The sequence below is a fragment of the Lepidochelys olivacea genome (genome assembly GCF_965140295.1).
Source record: "Lepidochelys olivacea isolate rLepOli2 genome assembly, chromosome: 8".
NCBI lineage: Eukaryota > Metazoa > Chordata > Testudines > Cheloniidae > Lepidochelys > Lepidochelys olivacea.
Window position 1 is genome coordinate 674,974 of NC_140418.1, and position 24,668 is coordinate 699,641.

General features: G+C 57.4%; 2 protein-coding genes across 4 annotated transcripts in view; one reads left to right on the plus strand and one right to left on the minus strand.

Moving 5' to 3' along the window:
* RGS14 (regulator of G protein signaling 14) overlaps positions 1–24,668 on the plus strand; it is a 29,937-nt gene that overhangs the window by 1,735 nt on the left and 3,534 nt on the right. For 2 of the 3 annotated variants that reach the window (XM_084636972.1, XM_084636973.1), the window contains exons 2-8: positions 18,216–18,237; positions 18,955–19,109; positions 19,349–19,441; positions 21,528–21,671; positions 22,735–22,884; positions 24,211–24,331; positions 24,461–24,597. In XM_084636972.1, the coding sequence (XP_084493098.1) occupies positions 18,216–18,237; positions 18,955–19,109; positions 19,349–19,441; positions 21,528–21,671; positions 22,735–22,884; positions 24,211–24,331; positions 24,461–24,597 (822 nt within the window). Of the gene's footprint in view, positions 1–14,310; positions 14,467–18,215; positions 18,238–18,954; positions 19,110–19,348; positions 19,442–21,527; positions 21,672–22,734; positions 22,885–24,210; positions 24,332–24,460; positions 24,598–24,668 lie in introns of those variants that run through there. The other variant, XM_084636974.1, reaches the window with a different exon arrangement.
* On the minus strand, positions 784–14,143 carry LOC311525729 (ADP-ribosylation factor-like protein 3). The gene is made up of 7 exons (XM_084638077.1): positions 13,930–14,143; positions 13,038–13,157; positions 4,112–4,255; positions 3,904–4,020; positions 3,663–3,713; positions 1,333–1,518; positions 784–1,179 (listed from the first exon to the last, which is right to left on the minus strand). Exons 2-7 carry the CDS (start codon positions 13,053–13,055, stop codon positions 1,132–1,134), a joined length of 564 nt encoding a protein of 187 aa, XP_084494203.1. The 5' UTR covers positions 13,056–13,157; positions 13,930–14,143; the 3' UTR covers positions 784–1,131.

Here is a 24,668-nt window from a genome sequence, read left to right on the forward strand (position 1 = left end):
CCCTTTTGACAACAAATATTACTATATGATCCCAAAGTGGGGACTGAAGCTTGAGACCACCCAAGCCCTACTGCCCTATGTGGGTTTGGGGAGGGGGCTACAGCCAAAGGACATCAACCCTGACCAGGGGGACCTGTAATGTGAGCCCTGCTGCCCAGGGATGAAGCTGAAGCCTGAGAACCATGGGCTTCAGCTTTGGCCCCAGGCGGTGGGGCTCAGGCTTTGACTTCAGCCCCAGGCCCTAGCAAGCCTAATGCCAGCCCTGGCAACCCCATGGAAACAGGGTTGTGACCCACTTTGGGGTCCCGACCTACAATTTGAAAACTGCAGGTCTAGACCAGTCGTTTTCAAACTTTTTTTCCAGCGACCCAGTTGAAGAAAATTGTTGATGCCTGTGATCCAACGGAGCTGGAGATGAGGGGTTTAGGCTGTGAGAGGGGCTCAGGGCTGGGGCAGAGGATTGGGGTGCAGGAGGGGGTCAGGGTTTTGGGCTGGGAGTGCAGGCTCTGGGGTGGGGCTGGGGATGAGGGGTTTGGGGTGCAGGGGGTGGATCAGGGCTGGGGCAGGGGATTGGGGCACGGGGTGTGTGCAGAGGCAGGCTTCCCACCTGTCCTAGCTCCGTGGACCATGATGTGCCTGAAGTGGCCAGCAGCAGGTCTGGCTCTGCTCCTGGCCAATGGGAGTACAGAGTCAGGATGGGGGCAGTGCGCAGAGCCTCGTGGCCCCCCGCCTAGAAGCCAGACCTGCTGGCTGCTTCCGGGGTGCTTCCGGGGTGTTGGAACAGGTACACACACGGCTGCCTTGCTGGGCAGCATCGCCGACGGGACTTTTAATGTCACAGTTGGCAGTGCTGGCCAGAGCGACCCAGTGCTGGGTCGCAACCTGAACTTTGAAAAACGCTGGTCTAGAGGCTTGCCAGTGCTCTCCACAATTCAGGAACTGCAGATACACCAGTGACCAAATGAAACCCAGGAGGATGAGGCATTGCAGAGAAGCTGATGAGCAATGAGAGCTTGGCCAGGAAAGGCCCTTTGAGCTCAGCAGCCTGGGGTTAGGGGCACAGGGAGGGCCTACTACTGGGAATCTCTGGGAGCTGGTGAGCATGGCTGTGCGAACTGCAATTTGATTCAGTCACTTCTTCCGGCTTGTGATCTGGCTGCAAATCCAGTTCATCCCATCCTATTAAAAACAAGAGACTCGTGTGAGCACTGGCCCCTCTCAGCGTCCCCTGGCTTGATTCCTTGTGGGGGTCTCTTTGCCACATCACTGGGCCCTAGGCTTCTTCGCTGACCTCCCCAACCCTGGGACTTCCTCTGGCCCTCACCCCAATACCTGGACTCCTTCCCCAGACAGGGCTGAGCAGGCCTGGATTTGCCATTGGCGGTCCCGGTACGTAGGTAGGTTCAGTCCCTCTGCGATCTCTGCAGCTGGTTCTGCACTTGCCAGATCCTGCTTGTTGGCAAACACCAGCAAAGGGACCCCCATGAGACTCTCGTCCTCAATCAGCTCCGCCAGCTCCTGCCGAGAGACAGAGCGAGCCATCGGCCCTGAGCGCAGACAGCTGCCGGGCTCTGCTGCCCAAGCCTCATTCTAGGGGCTTGCACCCACCTTGTCACACATGTGGGATCTGGATAATGAGTTGTGGGGACATCCCTCACCAAGTGTCACTGAGCTGGCACTTTCTCTGCAAGGATCCCAGGGACACTGTCAACCCAGCAGGATTCTGGGGGCCAGAGGCCAAACCCCTAAGGGCAGGGAGTTTCACCCTCCCTGAGGCTGACTGGAATTGGCACAGCCCTTCCTGACATCAGTCCCCTTCCAAAGGGAAAGCCCAGCATGTGTAACCGGTGGGTGTGATGAAGTGGGACTGTTCTTAATGTTTCCTCTGAATAGTGTGGGGGTGCCTCAGTTTCCCCTAGGCAGTTCTTAAGTATCTAGGGGGTGGGATAAGGGTGTATGATCATTGCAGAGCCCTAGAGGGCAGGTGTGTGCAGGGGTCTGGACACAGAGAATGGCCGACACCCTGTTTCCTGGCCACTGATGGCCTGGGCCCTTCCCCCCTGCAAGGTGAGAGCTAAAGGGCTGGAGAACAAAGGAATCCGGTGACCTCCTGGCCCGGGAAAGGAACAAAGCCCAGAGGAGGAGGGACTGGAGGGAGTTTTCAGTTTGGGGCTGGCTGGGATATGGAGTGAAGTGCAGACAGGGTTGTCTGGCTCACTGACCCCAAAATGGACCCAACTGAGGGGTCCCGTTCTCTGCACCTGCAAGCTCTGTTTTAGACCATGTTCCTGTCATCTAATAAACCTCTGTTTTACTGGCTGGCTGAGAGTCACGTCTGACTGTGGAGTTGGGGGGCAGGACCCTCTGGCTGCCCCAGGACCCCGCCTGAGTGGACTTGCTGTGGGAAGTGCACGGAGGGGCAGAGGAGGCTGAATGCTCCGAGGTCAGACCCAGGAAGGTGGAAGCTGTGTGAGTTGTGTGTCCTGCAGACAGTCTGCTCACAGAAAGGCGACTGCCCCAGAGTCCTGACTGGCTTCGCAGGGAGCATTTCCACAGCATCGCTTGGGGATTCCATGACAGTGGGTAGCCTTGACCCTGGTTTCTGACTATGGCCTGGGATGTGGGTTAAGGTCCTGGCTCTGGCCTGGCCTCTGTGACCTCAGGTCCCATCAGTATCATGGGGCTCACGAGCTGGGGAGGAAACATTCCTCACCACGAGCCCCTTTGCTGCCTGCCATGCCTTCCTTCAACTCAGGATACAACTGGCTGCCAGGGAACTACATTTCCCAGCAAAAAGAACAAGGAATACTTGTGGCACCTTAGAGACTTAACAAATATAAATTTGTGAATCTCTAAGGTGCCACAAGTATTTCTCGTTCTTTTTGCTGATACAGACTAACACGGCTACCACTCAGATACATTTCCCAGCAATCCCTCTGTGGGGGATTGGGGGAGGTTCAGCAGGCGTGGGGGTCCAGCCCAGCTTATTCTCAGAAATGAGTAGTTAACAACCCTGGTTCTCTCTGCACCCCATAGATATACCTCCCTCTCCCAGTGATAAGCTGCCAAAATCTGAAGAACCGGTTCCTTCAGTCGCTCTGGGTCTTTTCGGCGGTGGGTCTTTCACTCACTCCAGGTCTTCGGCAACACTGGAGTACCTGCCGCCGAAGACCTGGAGCAAGTAAGGGCCTGCTGCCGAAGTGCTGCTGAAGACCTGGAGCGCCGCCAGGTGAGTGAAAATTAAATAGTGATTCTCAGCCAGGGGAGCCTCCCCAGCCAGGGGAGCCTCCCCAGCCAGGAGCTCAGGCAGGCTGGACAGGACAGTCCTGCAGGCTGGATGTGGCCCATGGGCCGGAGTTTGGCCACCCCTTTAACAACCGGTTCTAAACTGGCTTCAAAATTTAACAACCGGTTGTGCAAACTGGCTCCAGCTCGCCACTGCCCTCTCCCCAGAAAAGTCTTAAATGGCCAGTACACACTGTTATACTGGGCAAAGCAGCTGCTCCAGCACATGGCTAAGGCTTGGTCCCAAAGACCCCCAGAAGCACGCACATCTGTGACCTGCCCCAGCACATGCACTGTCAAGAGAGCAATCTGCCCACAAGTCAGTGTATTTTCAGGGAGGCCCCTGAAATTTGATCGGGGGCACAGCCACATCGTACCTGCCCGGTCTCCTCAAAGCGTTTCTTGTCAGCGCTGTCAATGACGTAAATCTGCCACAGGAACAAAAGGGAAAGTCATCTGTTCACTTCTTGCTCCCCTGGAACAACGGCTCTTGCTGTGGAACCCCAGTATTAGACCCCAGCCGGTCCAGCATCCAACACTGCCTTGTGAATGGGGCCGAGGGGCTCGCTCACCCCTTGGGCCAGCCCTGCCTACCTGGGGGCTGGGCCCCATGCTCACCAGTATGTCTGTGTGGCCCAGGTACTTCTTCCAGTAGGGGCGGATGGCACGCTGCCCACCGATGTCCCAGACGGTCAGCCTGAAGCCATGCGAGTGCACACTTTTTATGTTGAACCCCTGCACAGGGAACAAACCAGGCTGTAAGTCCAGTCAGGGAAGGAGAGCCCACCTCATCCACTGTGCGCTGGGTCCGGGGTTCTGCACCTACCTGCGTGGGGGTGATGGTGCTGACCTCCTCCGATGCCAAGCACTTCAGGAGTGTGGTTTTTCCGGCATTGTCCAGCCCCAGCAGGACGATCCGCAGTTCCTGCTCCACAGAGCCCTTGAGCTTTTGGATGACAGCGAGCAGCCCCTGCAAGGACAAGGGGACCCTTTGTGGATGGGGCTGCATCCCAGTGCCCCCCAGGTATGCCTCGGGTGCTGCAGAATCCTTGACTGGGTGGGTCTGAGCTGGTTCAGAAGACATGCTGGGGGTGCAGTCAGGGAGATGACTGATATTAGACAACCAAGAGCCATTGTTTCTGGGATCTATCACATGTGATGACATAGAACCTGTCTGGAGAGTGAAACTGAATATTTATGGCAAGACAATTGGACTTGAAAATTGACTGAAGAGCTGACATCCGCCATCTCAGAAGTGATTTATGATCACCTTCAACCCCTCTCAGAGCTGAAGTCACCCAACCCACTCTGACTAGCCCTGGAGGTACTGTGAGCTGCGTGGGCCAGTTCACCACAGAAATAGCTTTCAAAGACACAAGCTTGAGCACTCAGTGTGTATGTGATGAAAGGACCACAGACCAACAGCCTCCTCAGCCGCAGCATGGCAGCCAGGATGGCCTAGTGAGAAAGGTGGAAGAACTTGATGGGATATTTCACGATATTGGACTTTTGAAAGGAGATCCAGTACAGATAATCCTAAAACACAATGCTGCACCATAAAGCATACATACCCCTCTCAGGATTCCTATCCACTTACTTCATAGAGTGGAAACTGAGTTAAACAGAATTAAATGGATTGGCATAACCAAGAAAAATCTTCGAGCCAACAGCACGGTGTGCCCCAATGGTACTGGCTATAAAGAAAAATAGGAAAATACGAATCGGTGTGGATCTTAAGACTCGGTGAAGCAGTTGTAAGGGAAAAAAATATGTCCTCCCAGCACTGGCTGATTTCCTCCCCAAAGTGAAAGGAAGGACAGGATTCTCCAAGCTGGGTGCCTCAAGGAGACTCTGGCAAATTCCAGTAGCCAAAGAAAGTGTTAAACTGACTACATTTATCACACCCTTTGGTAGATTTTGCTTTCCAATATTACCTTTGGGATTACCAGTGTGCCTGAAATTTTCCAAAGAAAGATGGCAGAACTGTTAATGAACACAAATGGATTTGTCATTTGCATAGACAATATTCTGATATATGGGTCTTTGAGGGAAGAACACACCAAAACTGTCGAGGTCCCAAGGCTAATCATTTAGTCTGGACTAAAGCTAAACAAGGAGAAGTTTGTTTTCTGACTACCCCAAACTGAGACAATAAACAAAGATGGAATCAGTCCTAGACCTGAGAAAGAAAAGTAATTTGAGAATTGAATGTACCAGAACTGAGATGCCTGCTGGTGCTGGTGAATTACCTTGTTTGGTACCCATACGACCTTTCTGCAGTGACAAAACCACTGAATAAACTATTGAAGTCCAACACATCTTGGCCATGGGGCCAAATCAAGAAATTGTCTTCAAAGGGTAAAATAAATGACCTCAATAGCTCTAGCTCTCAAGTTCTATGGGAATAAACCCACAATGGGGACCAGTGGAAACACAAGGAGCTCTGGCCTCGGTGGTGAATTGTTGCAAACAACGTGGCTCTGAGTAGAAGTCAGCTGCATTTTGCCCTTGCACATTCACAGAAGTGGAAAAATTATCGGCACAGATGGAAAAGGAGTGGCTGGCAAGCACGTGAGAACTTTACAGAGATCTATGTGGATTGTATTCACTTACACTGATAACAGACCATAAACCACTTGTAGCCCTCTGTGATGGGGTGACTGCCCCACACTGGCCCAAAAAGGGTTAATAGAGCCCTAGGGAGTCTACGCAGGAGGCAGCCAATTAGAGAGGGGCTGTGAGGAGCAGCCAATCAGGGCCTGGCAGGCCCATAGAAGAAGAGCTGCAGGGCAGAGCAGCTTCCATAGCTGCCTGGAGCTTGAGGAGGGAAGGTCAGGCCAGGCTCCTAGCAGAGGAAGGAGAGCCAGGACCCTGGACAGAGCAGTGCTACTAGCAGTGACCAGGGGGAGCTAAAGACAGCTCTGGGTTGGCTGTGGGAATTTGCAGGCTGATGCCCTGAGGGAAGGGCAAAGAGGGTGCTGGGGGCCATGGGGAAATGGCCCAGGGAAAGGTACTGAGAGGTTGAGGGGATGCAGCACGTGGCTGCCATTTACAGGGTCCCTGGGCTGGGACTCAGAATAGTAGGTGGGCCCAGGTCCCCCCCTGCCGATTGCCACTGAAGAAGTGGCCAGAAAATTGGCTGTGGTAGCCACTGAGGGAAGTGGCTGGACGTCAGCAGACTGCAGGCCCCCGGAAGCGGGGAGATCAGAGCACGACATGTCCAGAGAGCTGGGTCACGAAGAAGGTGCCACGCTCCTGGGAGTGACATGAGTCCTGGGGCGGGAGTGACAGCAGTGAGACACCACCAGAAAAGGATCCACCGGCTAGCAGAGCTAATCCCCAGGACAGCCAGCAGGAGGCGCCGCAGTCGTGAGTGAACTCTGTCTTACCCTCCTCAACGGAAAAGACCTGGATCAAGCACTGCGGAGATGCCAGCATCTCTTGCTAAGGTTAATACAATGTAACCCGATTGCGGAGTATGTTCCTGGGAAAAATCGGTTGGTTGCAGACACTCTGTGAGAGAGCCAGCATTGCATGAACCACCCGAGCTCACAGATGCTGCAAAGGCCTATGTGGATGCTGTGCGCACATATAGACCAGCGTCACAAAAGAGGCTAGACCTGCTACGGAAAACCAACCTCAGCAGACATGCAACTTCAGGCAGCTCTACGCTCCCTTAGGGCCGGCTGGCCCAAGTATCTAAAGGACACAAAGGACATTACAAGACACTACTTTGTGGTACATGGTGTGACACAGCAGGGAGGGGGGAGTGTTGACCTGGGAACGTGGCTGGGGAGTTTTATAGGGGATGGGAGACCTGAGAGCCTGTAACATGAGCCAGGAGGGGGGTTGGGGCCAGGTGACACCTTTGCCTGGAAAACTGGACAAAGGCTGGAGGAGGAGCTGCGGGGAGGCTGGTTGGGACGCTGGAGGGTTTTCTTTCAGTTTGGAGTGGGCTAGGGAAGAGGGGAGAGCCTAGAGCATGGGGTCTAAGCTCTCTATCCCCCAGAAGGACCGGACTAAGGGGTCCCATTCGTGCCTACAAGCTCTGGGTTGGATTGTGTTCCTGTCATCTCTAATAAACCTTCTGTTCTACTGGCTGGCTGAGAGATCACGGTGAATGTGAATCGCAGAGGAAGCGGGGATACAGGACCCTGACTCCCACACGCTTCGTAACAACTGGTGGCAGAGGTGGGATCTACTGCAGCCCGTGGATGGTGCTTCCTGCAGTAAGTGACTGGGGAGCAGTAAAACGAAGGGGGGTTAACGAGGACCAGGCGTGCTGAAGATTCAGAGAGGAGCAGTTTCAGGGGGCAGAGGAGCTACGCTTAACCCCTGGGGGTGTGTGACCAGTGAGAAGGACTGTTGCAATAATAGGGTCCCCCTGGGGACTGCGGCAAGCAGTCTCGGGGGCGGAGGAGTCTGTGGCTTGACCCGGGGAGAGAGGTGGTGACCTGGAGAAGGGCTGGGACACTAGGGGTGAGAGCACACAGGCCTGCGAGTGGCCAGCAGGAAGATGTATGCTAAATGCCTTAAGAGCGATTTGGTGGAGCTGAGCAGGGAGAGGGGGCTGCACACTGGGAGGCTCACCAAAGAGCAGCTGATTGCCCAGCTGGAAGAAAAGGATCACTTGGATGCACCGATCCCTGTCTTTGAGGGAAGCAGCCCAGCAGAGGCAGTGTAGGTCCCGGTGCCTGACCTGGCTGGGAGGGGTCAGACGGCTGCCGAGAGCATCCCGAGACTCCATGTGCCTATGCCTAGGGTAGGGGCTGAGAGGAGCCCAGTGAATACCGAGGGCACCCTGACCTGAGCAGCCAGCTGGGGATCCTCCCGGTGGAGCTTCCCATCCCTGGAGCTGAGGCGGCTGGAATGGGAGAGGGAGATGAGACTGAGAGAGTTGGAAGATCAAGAGAAGGAGCGACAGGACCATGAAAGGCAGCATCAGCATGAGCTGAAGGAGCAAGCAGAACAGGAAAAGCAGTGGCAGCATAAGCTGGAGCTGGCCAGACTGAGGATCAGCAAGCCTCCGGCTGCAGTGAGTGAGGGTGGACCCAAGACGGCACTGAGCTTTGATAAGGGCCTCCTGGCCCAGCATAAGGAAGGGGAGGACATAGATGACTTCCTGAATGCCTTTGAGAACGCCTGCGAGCTGCACAGGGTTGACCCTGCAGTCAGGCTCCAGTTTCTCACCCCCTTACTGGACCCCAAAGGCATGGAGGTGTACAGCCGAATGACAGGGGTGGAGGTAGGGGACTACAAACTATTCAAAAAAGCCCTGCTATGTGAGTTTGACTCCCAAGATGAACTGGAGAAGGTTCTGGAGTCAGTGTAAAACCCCTGAGGGCACATATCTACAATTGACCCGCCAGATGCAGGGATATGCCCGCAAGTGGGCGGATGGGGCCCAAACTAAGGAGGACCTGCTCGACCTAATTGTACTGGAGCAACTGTATGAACAGTGCCCATCCGACCTGAGGCTATGGTTGGTGGACAAAAAGCCAGAGAACCCGCAATATGCAGGGCAGCTGGCCAATGAGTTTGTGAACAGTCAGTCAGGGAGTGGCAGGGAGGAACCCCAAATGAACAAGCCCACCATGATGCAGAGAGAGAGTCACCATAGGACCTCCCAAAGGGGAAATATGGAGAACCCCCTCCCAAGGGGAACATCTGGCATCAGGTCCAACCGATCCGCTTGAGGGGACCAACGGGACATAAGCTGCTATCACTGTGGCCGGAGAGGCCACGTACGGACCCAGTGCCCCAAGCTCAGGGACAGACTGAGCAGACTGAACCCACTCAGGGTTAACTGGGTAGGGACCCAGCCGGACGAGGGCCAGACTGCTCATGCAAGGAGGGCTGGCAGCTGTCCAACTGCTCAGGAAGGAGGAAGACCAGCTCCTCTGGGGGGCTGGATGCTCCAGACTCTAAATTCTCACTTTACAGGGTGGGCGCGGGGCTGTCCCTGTGAAGTGAGTGCCTTGTTCCCCTGGAGGTGGATGGGAGGAAGGTCAAGGGATACGGGCGCGGAGGTGATGGTGGCCCGGCCCGAGGTGGTGGCCCCACATCGGGTGGTGCCCAACACCTACCTGACCCTGATGGGGGTGGGCAGGACCCCATTCAAGGTGCCTGTGGTGAGGGTACATCTTAAATGGGGGGCCAAGAAGGGCCCCAAGGATGTGGGGGTGCACCACCATTTGCCTACTGAGGTGTTGATGGAGGGGGGGGGAACCGAGAGGACTGGCCCAGCAACCCCCAGGGTGCCCTGGTCATGACCTGTAGCCAGAACTGGCGAGGGGCACTGCGCCCTGACCTTGGGGAGGGTACCTTGCCAGAGGCGCAAGACCCTGCCCTGGAGGGGAGGGAGCGCTGAGGGACATGGCCCGCTCCCCAAACCAAAGAGCAGGTACAAGCCTTTATTGGGATGGCGGGGGACTCTCGAAGATTTGATGGGGGTGGCTATGGTGCTAAAGTGGGGCACAAATCTTTGATAGTACCCCACCATCCCAAATAAAGGCTTGTACCTGCTCTTTGGTTTGGGGAGCGGGCCAGTCCTGGATCACCTCCATCTTAGCTGGTTCTGGTTTTAGGCAGCTGCTCCCCACCTGATGACCCAGCTAAGACACTTCAGCCATCCCCACCTTGCACTTCTCTGCTTTTACAGTCAGCCAGGCCCCCTGGAGTCAGTCCAGCACTTGTCTAACCTGGGACACATGATCCTCCCAGGTCTGGCTAAAGACACAGATGTCATCAATGTACACCATGGCAAAACTCTCCATCCCCCTCAGTAGCTGATCCACCAAGCGCTGGAAGGTGGCCGGCGCTCCCTTGAGGCCGAAAGGCAGGGTCAGGAACTCATAGAGCCCCAGAGGCTCTGGTCAGGTGCTGAAGGAGGCTCTGGTCAGGGGCCCGGTTCTGGCAAACCCAGACTTTGACAAGCCCTTTATGATGTTCACCGATGCCTCAGACATGGAGCTGGGGGCAGTGTTAATGTAGGAGGATGAAAAGTGGGAGAGACACCCTTCGTGTACCTTAGCAAGAAGTTGCTACCCGGAGAGCAGAACTACGCAGCCATTGAGACGGAGTGCCTGGCCATGGTATGGGCCCTTAAAAAACTAGAGCCATATCTCTTCGGGCGACACTTCACCGTGTACACCGACCACTCTCCCCTGATCTGGCTGCACCAGATGAAAGGAGCCAACGCCAAACTCCTGAGATGGAGCCTGCTCCTGCAGGATTATGACATGGACGTGGTCCACGTGAAGAGAAGGGCCAACCTGATAGCGGATGCATTGTCCCAGAGAGGGGGCCCTGAACTTCTCCAGGTCACTGGTCAGAGTGACCCCGCTCAGTTCAGTCTCGAAGGGGGGAGAGATGTGATGCAGCAGGGAACGGGGAGTGTTGACCTGGGAATGTGGCAGGGGAGTTTCACTGGGGATGGGAGACCTGAGAGCCTGTAACCTGAGCCAGGAGGGGGTTGGGGCCAGGTGACACCTTTGCCTGGGAAACTGAACAAAGGCTGGAGAAGGAGCTGGGGGGATTCTGGGTGAGACGCTGAAGGGTTTTTCTTTCAGTTTGGAATGGGTTAGGGAAGAGGACCCAGAGCGGGGGTCTAATCTCCCTACCCCGCAGAAGGGCCTGACTAAGGGGTCCTGTTTGTGCCTACAAGCTCTGGGTTGGATTGTGTTCCTGTCGTCTCTAATAAACTTGCTGTTCTACTGGCTGGCTGAGAGTCACGGTGAATGTGAATCGCAGGAAACAAGGGTACAGGGCCCTGACTCCCCCACGCTTCGTAACACAGACAGTTCAAGTGAGTCAAATGGACTCATGGTTAAAAGCAACTGCACTGTAATTCCAACAAAAGGAGAGGAGAAATCCTAAGCCTCACCCAGGAAGGACAGAAAGGACTAACTAAATGCCATGAACGGGCCATCCAGTCGGTGTCGGTGCCAGGTATCAGCAAGGGCATAAAGAATAGAGTAGAGCATGTGAACACTGCCGAACACAACACAAAGAATCTTCAACAACGCCCCTGCCAGACAGATCTTGGAAGAGACTAGCTGCAGATTTATGCCAGTTCAGAGGACAGCATTATCTTATTGTCATTGACAGTTTTTCCAGGTGTACAGAAATAACATACTTGAAAGACATAACATGTTGCAGTGTTATCGAGAAACTGAAGTGCACTTTTGCTCATTTCCATATTCCAGAGCAACTAGTGATGGACAACAGACCCTATCTGACTGCTGCAGAATTTCAGTCATTCTGTAGAAAACACAACTTTGCTCTCATTCCTAGCAGCCCACATTACTCACAAGCAAATGGAGAGGCTGAGAGAGCTGTACAGGCAGCCAAGAAAATCCCGCAGGAGGAAGATCCATTCCTTGCTCTTCTGAGGTACAGATCAACACCAATAGCAGCTCCTGGAGATAGCCCCACACAACTCCTGTTGGGAAGACAACTCAGAACGACAGGTTCCTTTCCAAAGTTGGAACAATCTCCAGCATGGCCATACATGAAGAGAGCAGCCCAACTGGATCAAAAGGCTGAACAGCTTTGCAACAGACATCACTCAGAGAACTGCCGGGTCTAGCACCTGGGGACCATGTTCGTGGCAAACTTGATGAAGGAAAAAAACCTGACAACTCCAGCTCCTGTAAAGAAAAAGAATTCATCGCCCAGACCACATGTGATCCAGACTGACTGGGGAGAGTTCAACAGAAACCATCAACATCTACAGTTTGTTCCTTGGAAAGAGCCATCAATGGAGCAAACTCTACAGATGGTGGGTGCAGAACAAGAAGACTCAGAGATTCCAAACCTGCTACAGCCAGTCGGTGAAACTAGCGGATAGGCAGAGGACCAAGTTGTTACACATTCAGGTCACGTAATTAGAAAGCCAGTATGCCACCTGGATACTTAATAGAGTGATCCATACAGCAATTCAGAGACAGCGTGCCACTATAAATCCTGGACGTGGTAGAAATGTAGCACTGAAAGGGGGAGGAGTACTGTCCCTTACTGTTCAGCTGTAATGCACCTTTCTCAAGCCGCCCTCGGGCAGACGGGGCGGCACGTTAGAGGGTCTCATGAGTAGCACAGCGGCCGTGTTGTGCTAAGAGTGACGCTCTGGAGCCAGTCCATAGCTGGCACAGAAGCGTGGCAGTAATGGAGGCGGGGAGGCTTGTAGGGAATCGTGGAGAGAATTGGGGCTGGCCCCAGAACCTCATGGGACCAAGCCAAGGGCTGCTGCCCCCATCCCTTGGGACTGCTGCTCGGCAGGTTTTTCATCTGCTATTCAAGCCAGGCCCCATGAGAGCCCTGGGCTAATCCCAGCCTGATTCAGGCCCCCAGCCACCTGGCCCCATCCCAGCTCTCAGCCTCTGGCCCCATGGTGTATTTTGACTCCATCCTGGTGCCCCAGGGCCATCCCAGTTCCTGGCCTCCCACCACTTTGCTGATCCCAGCCCTGCCCCGCTTGCTGACTGTGAGTCAGGCTCTGCCCCCTTTTGCCTAGGCCCTGCCCTCCAGCTGCTGCTTCGCTCTGGAGAGATTAAATTGGTGCAGCTTTCCAGTGCCCCCCATCCCACACACACTGACAGGTCCCGCTCTTGGGAGTACCAGGCACCGGCTCTGTCATCTCAGCAGGGAGGGTTTGGGGTTCCCAGGTCCCAATGCTGGAACAGTCACACTGAGCACCCACCCTCCTGTGAGGCAGCCCCACAGTGACCTAGCTGGGAGCCGGCCCCACTTACCTTCTGTACTTCACCCATGGTCTAGGAGACTCTACATCCTCTGTAGGGTGCAGGGCGCTGGGTGCTTCTCTGGGCTCGGGGCCAGGTCCCGTCCCGCAGCTGCGTGCCTGACACACGTCCCTTCGCCAGCACGGTCAAGAGGATTAAAGCTCCAGAATTAGCTGCTGTTCCTCCATTTACCCACAGCATTAAATACCTCCCTAGGAAAATCCCCCAGCCAGCTGTCGCCCAGCCTGCCAGCCGCTCCCATCGGCCCAGCCCTGAGCCACAGGGGAAGGAGAACAGCCTGGGGCAAAGCCCCTTTCCCACCCTTGCAGGGTCTGTGAGGCTCAGAGCCCCCCGGTGATACCACTGTGTTCCAGTTGAGGGGAGGAGCCAGCCCAGACCCACGGCAGGTGAACTCCCCCCAGCATCAAGGGGCCTTGGCTGCCCGGACCAGCCTTCCAGGCAGGTCACCCAAGCCCATCTGCCACGCCCTGTGGGACAGAGGTGAGAGCAGCAGCCCCCAGGCAGGGCCCATGCCAGCAGGGAGCAGGTGCACTGGGTACTGGGGTGCACAGAGCCCTGGAAGGCAGTGGGGCTGGAGGACATGCTGGAGGTGTGCACAGGCGCTACACAGCAGAACGCAGTGACAGTCCCGGTGAAGTGGTGCAGCCTCTGGACGAGCTGTCCATCCTGGGCCCAGACTGAGCTGGTCAGCAGACTGCGAGAGAAGCCAGGAGGTTATGGTCCTGAGCACCCACGCCCTGCTGGTCGCTGGCCGGGGTGTCGGTGGAGCGACGGGGGCGAGGGCCCAGCCCTGCTGCCCGGGGGAGCGACAGGGGCGAGGGGGATGCGGTACTGGCTGTGAGGGGCTCGGACGCTGCGGTGAGGGGCTCTGACATTGCCGTACCTTAAAGGGATCTGGTCTTTCCAGGTTCTCATCACTTGAGTTGACCCTATGCCCGTCAGCAGGATGTTCCCGTGAGCCCCGTGGCTTTGTCCTGCGTTTGTGGCTCTCCTTTCCTCGATTGCAGGGGCCTCGGCCAGGGCCAGCTGCCACCTCTGAGCGCCCAGGCCCCGTCTGCTGCGGGAGTGGTGGTGCTGGGGTTCAGAGCTGGGCCCCGGGGCATGCAGCCCCGGGGCGGGGGGCTGGCCTTGCTGGGGGGGGGGGGGCTGTGCTACAGGGAGGGAGGCTCCTCTGCAAACCCCAGTTCTAGCTGCGGTTTGGTTTCCATAGTGACACTTCCTGCGGTAGCAAAAAGAGGTAGTGAGCAGCCCTGTGATCCTGGCAGTGAGCGTGCCGTGCCGCTCCTCCCGCCGGGGACGCCCGCAGCCTGCTGGCCTGCGCGGGGCCTGCCCGCCGAGCCCCATGCTCCCTGCCTGCACAGCCCCCCACTGAGGCATGCCTGGGAAGGCAAAGCACCTAGGTGTTCAAAGCAGCCACATGGTGAGTGCCCGGCCTGCTGGGGGCGCATGGGTGGGAACGAAGTTCAGCTGCTCTGGAGGTGCGACCGAGCCACACCCAGCCTCTGTGGTCCTTGGCTCGCCCTGGCCGGCAAGACTCCCCCAGGGACAAGGGGGGCTGCACCCCCCCACCAGCGGATCTGTTCCTGGCTGGAGGCTGCTGGTCCCTAGGAGGCCCCAGCCCCAGGGTTCTGTCCCCACCCTGGGCCACTCTGCTCCAGAGAGCGGGAACGGTGAGCAGGGACCCTGCCCCTTGGGGAGATGCTGTCTTGGGCTCCCCTGCCCCAAGGATGGCTCGGTGCAGCCCATCCTCCCTCCCCTACATTGCTCTGCCTGCCTTCAGAAGGCACTGAGCTATGGGCCCAGAGACAGTGAGGTCCTCAGCCTGCCCATGGGCGGCTGGGGTGGCTGCTGGGACCTGTGGGGTCTGTGCCAGGTGTTGGCAGCCTTCCAGAGACACCAGCAGCTCAGAGCCACCCGCTCCGGGCAGAAGCAGCATTGTCAGTCTGAGCCGGGTCCCGACCAGCCTGTTGCACAATTTGGCATGCTGGGTAGGGACTAGGCCAGGAAGGCTGGGGCCATGGGGCTGCAGCCCCGGTGGGATTCCCTGGCAACACCGGGTGTGTGCAGAACCCAGGGCTGAAATAGTGGAGGGGTGGGAGGAGTCTGTGGGTTGGGATTGAGGGGCATTAGCACAGCTGGGGGGGCATGGAATAATAGGGGTGGGGGTGGCTGCAGGTTGCAATCATGGTGCACCAGCAGAGTCTGCGGTTGGGAGTCCGGGGCAGAGGTAGCAGGTGGGCAGGGCAGAGCTGGGGTGGGGAGTCTGGGGTGGGGATAGCAGGTGGGCAGGAGAGAGCTTGGCGGGGGTAGCAGGCGGGTGGGGCAGAGTCTGGGGTTGGGAGTCTGGAGCGGGGGTAGCAGGCATTTAGGGCAGAGCTGGGGTGGGGAGTCTGGGGCGGGGGTAGCAGGCGGGCGGGGTAGAGCTGGGTAGGGAGTTGGGCGGGGGTAGCAGGTGGGTGGGGCAGAGCTGGGTAGGGAGTTGGGCGGGGGTAGCAGGTGGGTGGGGCAGAGCTGTGGTGGGGAGTCTGGGGTGGGGATAGCAGGTGGGCAGGAGAGAGCTGGGTGGGGGGCGGGGGTAGCAGGCGGGCGGGGCAGATCTGGGGTGGGGAGTCTGGGGTGGGGGTAGCACGCGGGTGGGGCAGAGTCTGGGGTTGGGAGTCTGGGGCGGGGGTAGCAGGCAAGTGGGGCAGAGCTGGGGTGGGGAGTCTGGGGCGGGGGTAGCAGGCGGGCGGGGTAGAGCTGGGTAGGGAGTTGGGCGGGGGTAGCAGGTGGGTGGGGCAGAGCTGGGTAGGGAGTTGGGCGGGGGTAGCAGGTGGGTGGGGCAGAGCTGTGGTGGGGAGTCTGGGGTGGGGATAGCAGGTGGGCAGGAGAGAGCTGGGTGGCGGGCGGGGCAGATCTGGGGTGGGGAGTCTGGGGTGGGGGTAGCACGCGGGTGGGGCAGAGTCTGGGGTTGGGAGTCTGGGGCGGGGGTAGCAGGCAAGTGGGGCAGAGCTGGGTGGGGAGTCTGGGGCGGGGGTAGCAGGCGTTTAGGGCAGAGCTGGGGTGGGGAGTCTGGGGCGGGGGTAGCAGGCAAGTGGGGCAGAGCTGGGTGGGGAGTCTGGGCGGGGGTAGCAGGTGGGTGGGGCAGAGCTGGGTAGGGAGTTGGGCGGGGGTAGCAGGTGGGTGGGGCAGAGCTGTGGTGGGGAGTCTGGGGCAGGGGTAGCAGGCGGGCAGGGCAGAGCTGGGGGTCCAATGTCTAACCGGTTTTAGAGTGGCAGCCGTCTTAGTCTGTATCAGCAAAAAGAACGAGGAGTCCTTGTGGCACCTTAGAGAGAAACAAATTTATTTGAGCATAAGCTTTCGTGGCCTAAAACTCACTTCATCGGATGCAGTGGAAAATACAGTGGGGAGATTTATATACATAGAGAACATGAAACAATGGGTGTTGCCATGCCAACTATAACGAGACTAATCAATTAAGGTGAGCTATCATCAGCAGGAGGAAAAAAAAACAACCTTTTGTAGTGATAATCATAATGGCCCATTTCCAACAGTTGACCAGAAGGTGAGAGTAACAGTAGGGGAAAAAGAAAAGGAGTACTTATGGCACCTTAGAGACTAACCAATTTATTAGAGCATAAGCTTTCGTGAGCTACAGCTCACTTCATCAGATGGCATCTGAGGAAGTGAGCTGTAGCTCACGAAAGCTTATGCTCTAATAAATTGGTTAGTCTCTAAGGTGCCACAAGTACTCCTTTTCTTTTTGCGAATACAGACTAACACGGCTGTTACTCTGAAACCTGTCAGTAGGGGAAAAATTATCAAGGGGAAATAGTTGTACTTTGTGTAATGACCCATCCACTCCCAGTCTTTATTCAAGCCTAAAGTTATTTGTATCCAGTTTGCAAATTAATTCCAATTCAGCAGTCTCTCGTTGGAGTCTGTTTCTGAAGTTTTTTTTGTTGTAATATTGCGACTTTTAGGTCTGTAATCGAGTCACCAAAGAGACTGAAGTGTTCTCCGACTGGTTTTTGAATGTTATAATTCTTGACGTCTGATTTGTGTCCATTCTTTTACGTAGTGACTGTCTGGTGTGGCCAATGTACATGGCAGAAGGGCATTGCTGGCACATATCACATTGGTAGATGTGCAGGTGAACAAGCCCCTGATGATGTGGCTGATGTGATTAGGTCCTATGATGGTGTCCCTAGAATAGATATGTGGACAGAGTTGGCAATGGCTTTGTTGCAAGGATAGGTTCCTGGGTTAGTGTTTTTGTTGTGTGGTGTGTGATTGCTGGTGAGTATTTGCTTCAGGTTGGGGGGCTGTCTGTAAACAAGGACTGGCCTGTCTCCCAAGATCTGTGACCTAATCATAGGACCTAATCACCCCATCACAGGCAGCCCCCCATGCTGTGCAAAGCCCTTCTTCTCAGCACCCAGGAGGGGAGCAGTTCTCTGTTGCTGCTGGGACGTGAGCCCGGCTTTAAAAGGGGTGCCTGGCAGCCGTTTCCCCAGAGCTAGGAGCCCGGGGTGCCCTGGGGCTGGCAGGGCTGTGGCTGGGCCTGGCCTGCTGGGGGCGGCATCTCCAGACATTAGCCAGGAGAGAGCGTACAGCACTCCCCCTGGTCTGTGCCATGAGCCCCGTCTGGGAGCTCTTGGGGAGGGCGGGGTGTCTACCCTAGCTGGCTGGGTGCTGCCTCATAGAAATGCCCACATTAAGGGGTTTGGGGTCTCCCCCAGCCCCAGAGCTGGGAGGTGGCCTGCAGTTGTTGGCCTGCTGGAGGCTGTGGCTTCCTCTCCCTTTTCCTGCCGTCCCTCCCCTTCCTGTGCCCTGGAGGCTGCTACGCTCCCCCCCCTCCCCCCAGCTGCAGCGTCACAGCTGATAGCATCAGCCCTTTCTCAATCACCTCACTGAGCTGAGCAAGGAGGGCAGGCCAGAGAGCGCCCAGCCTGCCAGCTGACTCCTGCCCCAGCCCTGCAGGATCCCAGCTCCATGCGAGCACTGAATGGCTCCTGCACAGACCAAGCACCCTGGCGGGGAGACACCTGGCAGCCGGTGTCCTTGCACTCCCCTTGGCTGACTCATCCCTCGCCCCAAGGGCTGCCTGGGCTGGCCTCCCTGCTCTCCATAGCTGCAGGGTGCAGGGCCTGGGATCCTGGCTGACCTCTCCTCTTCCTGTCCTTGCAGGGCCTGGCTGTGTCAGACGGAGGTGAGTCACACCCTGCCTGGGAGATGTGGGGGTGGCGTTAGGAGGAGCCCGAGAGTGGTAACCAGCTTGACTCAGTGCCCAGCCCCAGTGGGGCAGGACCAGGAGCCCTTATGGCTGCTCAGCTGGATGGTACAGAGCCCCTGCCTGGCTCACCCACAGCACCGGGGACCATGGGGGGTGAGGTGGGACTCCCTGTGGGGGGCAGAGCTCCCTCCTATCCTTCCCCTCCTGCGTCACTCAGGAGATGGCTGGATGCACAGGCACTAGCCTGGCTGCCCCTTTGACAGTGCCCGGACCCCTGCCCAGTGCCTGCCTACCTCCCTCTGGACCCTGGGCTGCTGGCAAAGGCTGATGCCCCTCTCCTGACCAGGAGACTTGCCCGTACCTGAGCCCAAGGGCCCAGGCCCGCTGAACGTCATGCGCCCCTCTCCAAGCTGTCCCAGGCTCTCTGCAGCTGCCGTGCTCCTGCTCAGGTCATGTTTGGCAGAGTCTCTTGCCCTGTCTGCCAGCGTCCTGGTGGTTCTGACGTGTCAGACAGGTCCAGTGTGGCCCGTGGGCCCTAGATCTGGCGCCCCTGCTCTGGAGTGTCTGGCTTTAGGGCTCCCGGCCCTGCCCTGCCCGGACAGCGCCTCCCCATGCTGTCCCCTCCGGCTGGGCGGGGAGCAGACCTGGCTCCAGGGAGTGGGGCAGGGCCTAACCTCTCTTTCTGCATCTCAGAGTTAAACAGCTCCGGGGCCCGTGGCAGTAGCCACAGTGTACACAGCCTGCCTGGAGCCCAGAACGCAGGCTGCGCTGCAGAGCTGCCCGTGGCTAGCTGGGCCGAATCCTTTGAGACGCTGCTGCAGGACCGGGTGGCCGTCACCTACTTCACTGTGAGTGCCAGGGTTTGTCAGACCCCGCCGGGCCCATCCCACCCCCCTCAGTTCCCCCCATTCTGCATCTGCTGGCTTGTGCAGGGACTCCAGACAGCGTGAGGCCGGGGGGCAGAGCCTGGGCTGGCACCCTGGGGGAGGGTTGGGCTGGCCCCCCCGGGCATGGGCTGGGCTGGCCCCCCCGTAGGGTAGTGGCATGGGTGAGGCTGATACCACCGTGCTCCTCTCCTGCTCCCCAGGAGTTCCTGAAGAAGGAGTTCAGCGCTGAGAACGTTTACTTCTGGCAGGCGTGTGAGCGATTCCAGCAGATCCCAGCCAGGAACACACAGCAGGTACCAGGCCCAGGGGAGGGCTAGGGGCTTGGCCATGCCCCACTGCTGACACAAAGCATAGGCTGAGGCTCGGACCTGGGCTGCCCCCCGCAGGGAAGCACATGCCAGGGCATCCGAAGGGACTTGGGCATCAGTAGGAAGCTCAGTGGAGACCCTGAGGGGAGCTGCAGCCAATAGCTAATGGGTTGAGGGGATGGAGAACAGCACGGAGCTCCCTTGGCCATTGTGTGCTGCACCGATCACCCCTGCGGGCCGTGCAGAACTGATGGGCTCTAAGAGAAGGACAATGCCAATGATCAAGGGCTGGAGAGAGACAGAACAGATGGGGGTTGTTCCCTTAGCAAGATGAGGAAATGGGGTCATGGTCTAGAGATGGAACCTCGGGACCGTTTGTCAGGTATACAAGAACAAGGGGAAATTCAAAACTGATCAAAGGTAATCCTCCCCCCACCCCCAAGTGTAAATAGCCAGTGGAACTCATTGCCACAGGTTGTCAGTGAGGCCAAGAACTAGCGAGAGCCTGAGAGGAGCTGGCCATGTGAATGGATAACAGGTATGCAGAGCTATAACAGTACAGATGGCATTTGGAAGGGCTAAAACCTCCTGCCTTGGGGCTTAGGCCAGTCTCTGACTGTTAGGGGTCAGGAGCAGGGGTCCTACACCTTCCTCTGAGAATCTGGTGCTGGGTGCAGCAGGGAAGGGCTGCTGGGCCCGCAGGACTGGCCCAGTCTGGCCGTTCCTGGGTGTGATGGGTTGGGTCACAGAAACCCCTTTGGGAACTGCCACCTAATGTGCTGGGACTACCTCTGAGCCCGTTTTCCCTGGCAGCTTGGGACTTCAGTGCCCTGCCTGGTTTGAGCCAGACACACTCACCTGCTACAAACACAGACCCAGGTCTGAACCACGTCCCCCACAAGCTTCAGGCTTAACTGAAGACAGCTTGAGAAGTGCTCCTGTCTCCAGCACCCAGTTCCCAATGGGGTCCAACCCCCAAATAAATCCATTTTGCTCTGTATAAAGCTTATACAGGGTAAACTCATAAATTGTTTGCCCTCTATAACACTGATAGAGAGACATGCATAGCTGTTTGCTCTCCCAGGAATTTATTACTTACATTACTTGCTCTGGGTTAATTAATAACTAAAAAGTGATTTCATTAAATATAAAGAGTAGGATTTAAGTGGTTCCAAGTAATAACAGACAGAACAAAGTGAATTACCAAGCAAAATAAAATAAAACACACAAGTCTAAGCCTACTACAGTAAGAAACTAAATGCAGGTAAATCTCACCCTCAAAGATGTTCCAATAAACTTCTTTGACAGACTAGACTTCCTCCAAGTCTGGGTTCAGCAATCACTCACACCCCTGCAGTTACTGTCCTTTGTTCCAGTTTATTTCAGGCATTTCTTTGGGGTAGAGAGGCTATCTCTTGTGCCAGCTGAAGACAAAATGCAGGGATTTCCAAGGGCTTATATAGCTCCTCTCGTGGGTGGAAACCCCTCTCCCGGTGTACAATCACAGCTACAAGATGGAGTTTTGAAGTCACATGGGCAAGTCACATGTCCATGCATGACACAGTTCTCTACAGGCCAAGCCATTGCCCATATGTTAGCCTGAATGTTCCCAGGAAAGCTCAGGTGTGGATTGGCGTCTATCAAGGTCCATTGTTAGCCAAGTACTTCCATTTACTTGAGTAACCCCTTCACACTATGTTGACCAAATCTGCCTTAGGTGCTTTCTACAGCAAACACTTTAAGTACAAGCGTAGAGCCAATGCTCGTAACTTCAGATATAAAAATGATACATGCATACGAATAGGATGAATACATTCAGTAGAATATAACCTTTCAAAGATATGTTACATGGCATATCTAGCATAAAACATATTCCAGTTATGTCATATTCTCACTCATAAGCCTATTTCTAAAAAGCATTATGGCGTGTGATGTCACACTGGGTTTCCAAGGTTTTCAGTGCAAGGTGTTGCCAGCGCTTGGAGACTGGCTGGTGACCCTGCTCTGCGTGTGCTTCCATGCATGCTGGCAAGGGGGCTCGGCCTCCCCCGTGATAACTCTGTCTCCCCAGCTGGCCCAGGAGGCCCGGCGGATCTATGACGAGTTCCTGTCCAGCCACTCAGTCAGCCCTGTTAACATCGACCGGCAGGCCTGGATCGGGGAGGAAATGCTGGCCATGCCCACCCCTGACATGTTCCGAGTCCAACAGCTCCAGGTGAGCATTGCCCCTGCCCAGCTCCCCAGCCAGGTGAGAGGGGCCATGGAGCCACCCCCCAAGACTCAGGATGGACGAGTTGGGGACATATCCCCTCCCCCAACTCTCAGCTGGGAGTAGTGGGCAGTATTCCAGAGCTCCTGATTCTGGGACTTGTCCCTCTGCCTCTGAGAGTATGAGGGGGCCTAGGCCGTCCTGGGGCACTGGGCGGGGGGAGGGCACTAACCAGATCTGTCTCCAGGGGTTGTGCTGGACGGGGGGAGGGGCTAACCAGGTCTGTGCCCAGGGGCCGTGCCAGGCTCTGGATGGGAGAGGGGCTAGCCAGGTCTGTGCCCGGGGGCCATGCCAGGTGCTGGGCATGGGGAGGGGCTAGCCAGGTCTGTGCTCGGGGGCTGTGCCAGGTGCTGGGCAGGGGGAGGGGCTAACCAGGTCTGTCTCCGGGGGCCGTGCCAGGTGCTGGGCAGGGGGAGGGGCTAACCAGGTCTGTGCCCGGGGGCCGTGCCAGGTGCTGGGCAGGGGGAGGGGCTAACCAGGTCTGTCTCCGGGGACCGTGCCAGGTGCTGGGCAGGGGGAGGGGCTAACCAGGTCTGTTCCCCGGGGCCGTGCCAGGTGCTGGGCAGGGGGAGGGGCTAACCAGGTCTGTGCCCGGGGGCCGTGCCGGGCGCTGGATGGGAGGAGGGGCTAACCAGGTCTGTGCCCGGGGGCCATGCCAGGTGCTGGGCAGGGGGAGGGGCTAACCAGGTCTGTGCCTGGGGGCCGTGCCAGGTGCTGGATGGGAGGAGGGGCTAACCAGGTCTGTGCCCAGGGACCGTGCCGGGCGCTGGACGGGAGGAGGGGCTAACCAGGTCTGTGCCCGGGGGCCGTGCCGGGCGCTGGACGGGAGGAGGGGCTAACCAGGTCTGTGCCCAGGGACCGTGCCGGGCGGGGGGAGGGGCTAACCAGGTCTGTGCCCAGGGACCGTGCCGGGCGGGCGGAGGGGCTAACCAGTTTTGTGCCCGGGGGCCATGCCAGGCGCTGGGCACGGGACAGGCATGGCACTAAGTGCATCCCTCTCCTGGTTCAGATCTTTAACCTGATGAAGTTTGACAGCTACGCACGCTTCGTGAAGTCCCTGCTGTACCAGGCGTGTGTGAGGGCCGAGAATGAGGGACAGCCGCTCCCGGACCTGCGGTCTCACTCCCGGAACAGCAGCCCCCCACCCGACCTTGGCAAGGTACCAGGTCCAGCTCCCCAGCCCAGCAGTGGGGCCCAGGGGTGGGGCTGCTGGAAGGACTGCAATTGTGGGCACCATGCAACCAAAATGGGCCACATTTGAGTGGCAGTGTGACCCAGTGTCACGGAGTGTGGGTGAGTCCAGGGCCTGCACCCCTCTTCCTGGGATTCACTGTGACTCTCGGCCAGCCAGTAAAATGGAAGTAAAATGTAACACCTCTGCCCCGGAAACGCTGCTGCGTCCGCCGGGCGGCTTCCCTCAGGGACAGGGATCGGGTCATCCAAGCGATCCCTCTCCTCCAAGTGGGCAATCAGCTGTTTCTTGGTGGACCTCCCAATGCGCAGCCCCCTCTGCCTGCACAGCTCCACCAGGTCACTCTTAAGGCGTTTAGCGTACAGCTCCCTGCTGGCCACTCGCAGGCCTGTGCAACTTTCCACGGTTTCTAGGAAGAATCCCTAGTGTGCCAGTCCTTCTTGAGGTCACCACCTCTTTGCCAGGGTCGAGCTGCAGACTCCTCCGCCCCTGGGACCGCTCGCTGCAATCCCCCGGGGGACCCTGTTACTGCAAAAGTTCTTCTCTCTGGTCACATACTCCCAGGGGTTAACCACCCCCTGAAACCGTCTCTCTCTAAATCTTCAGCACACCTGGTCCCCGTCAATCCCCCTTCGTTTTACTGTTCCCCAGTCACTTACTGCCGTTCACAGGGTGCAGTACATCCCACCGCTGCCACCAGTTGTCATGGAGTGTGGAGGAGTCCAGGGCCTGCACCCCTCTTCCTGGGATTCACTGTGACTCTCAGCCAGCCAGTAAAACAGAAGGTTTATTGGACAATAGGAACACAGTCTAAAACAGAGCTTGTGGGTACAACCAGGACCCCTCAGTCAAGTCCTTCTGGGGGGAAGGGAGCTTAGACCCCAGCCCTGGGGTTCCCTGCGTTCCTCCACCCAGCACCAAACTGAAACCAAAATCCCCCCAGCAGGCTCTCTCCTGCAGCCTTTGTCCAGTTTCCCGGGCAGAGGTGTTACCTCCCCTGCCCCGTCCTGGCTCAGGTTACAGGCTCTCAGGTCTCCCATCCCCTGTGAAACTCCCCTGCCACATTCCCAGGTCAACTCTCCCCCCTCCCTGCTGCGTCACACCTGGCACCTGGGGTCGTGACACCTGGCTGCTCCTCCAGCATGCCAGCAGGGAAGGGCTCCCCCATTCATCACCCAGCTCTGCTCAGGAGCCAAGGGGGGCTCAAAAGTGGGGAGGCAATGGGGGTTCCCTTTCTTGGGGGGGCAGCCCCAGAAGCTCCCTGAGCTGAGATCTGCCTCTCTTGTCCCCTAGAAGGTGAAGCTGAAGCCGGGGAAGTCCCTGCCGCTAGGGGTGGAGGTGGCCGGCAGCTGTGCTGGCAGGAGCCCCCAGAGGTCCTTCAGGAGAGGGGAGCGGAGAGAGCCCTCGTGGACAGGTAAACCCCACGCTGGGCCCCACCTGGCTGCCATCTCAGTAGCCCCTCAGGCCTGTGGCCGTCCCTTCCCAAAGGGCCCTGGAGCTGGCCTCTTGTCCTGATGTCCGTCCGTCTGTCTGTCTGTCCTAGAGGTGGGAGACGGCAATGGGGGCTTGTCCCTGTGGCGCGAGTCCCAGGGCTCCTTGAATTCCTCTGCGAGCCTGGACCTGGGCTTCCTCTCATCATCCTGCAGCAGCAGCAGCATGGCCAGCAGCTCCCAGGCGGAGGTAAGTGCCCTGCCGCGGGACCTGCTGCGTAGCCACGCCACCCACCGGGCTGACGCCGCCTCTTCCCCTGC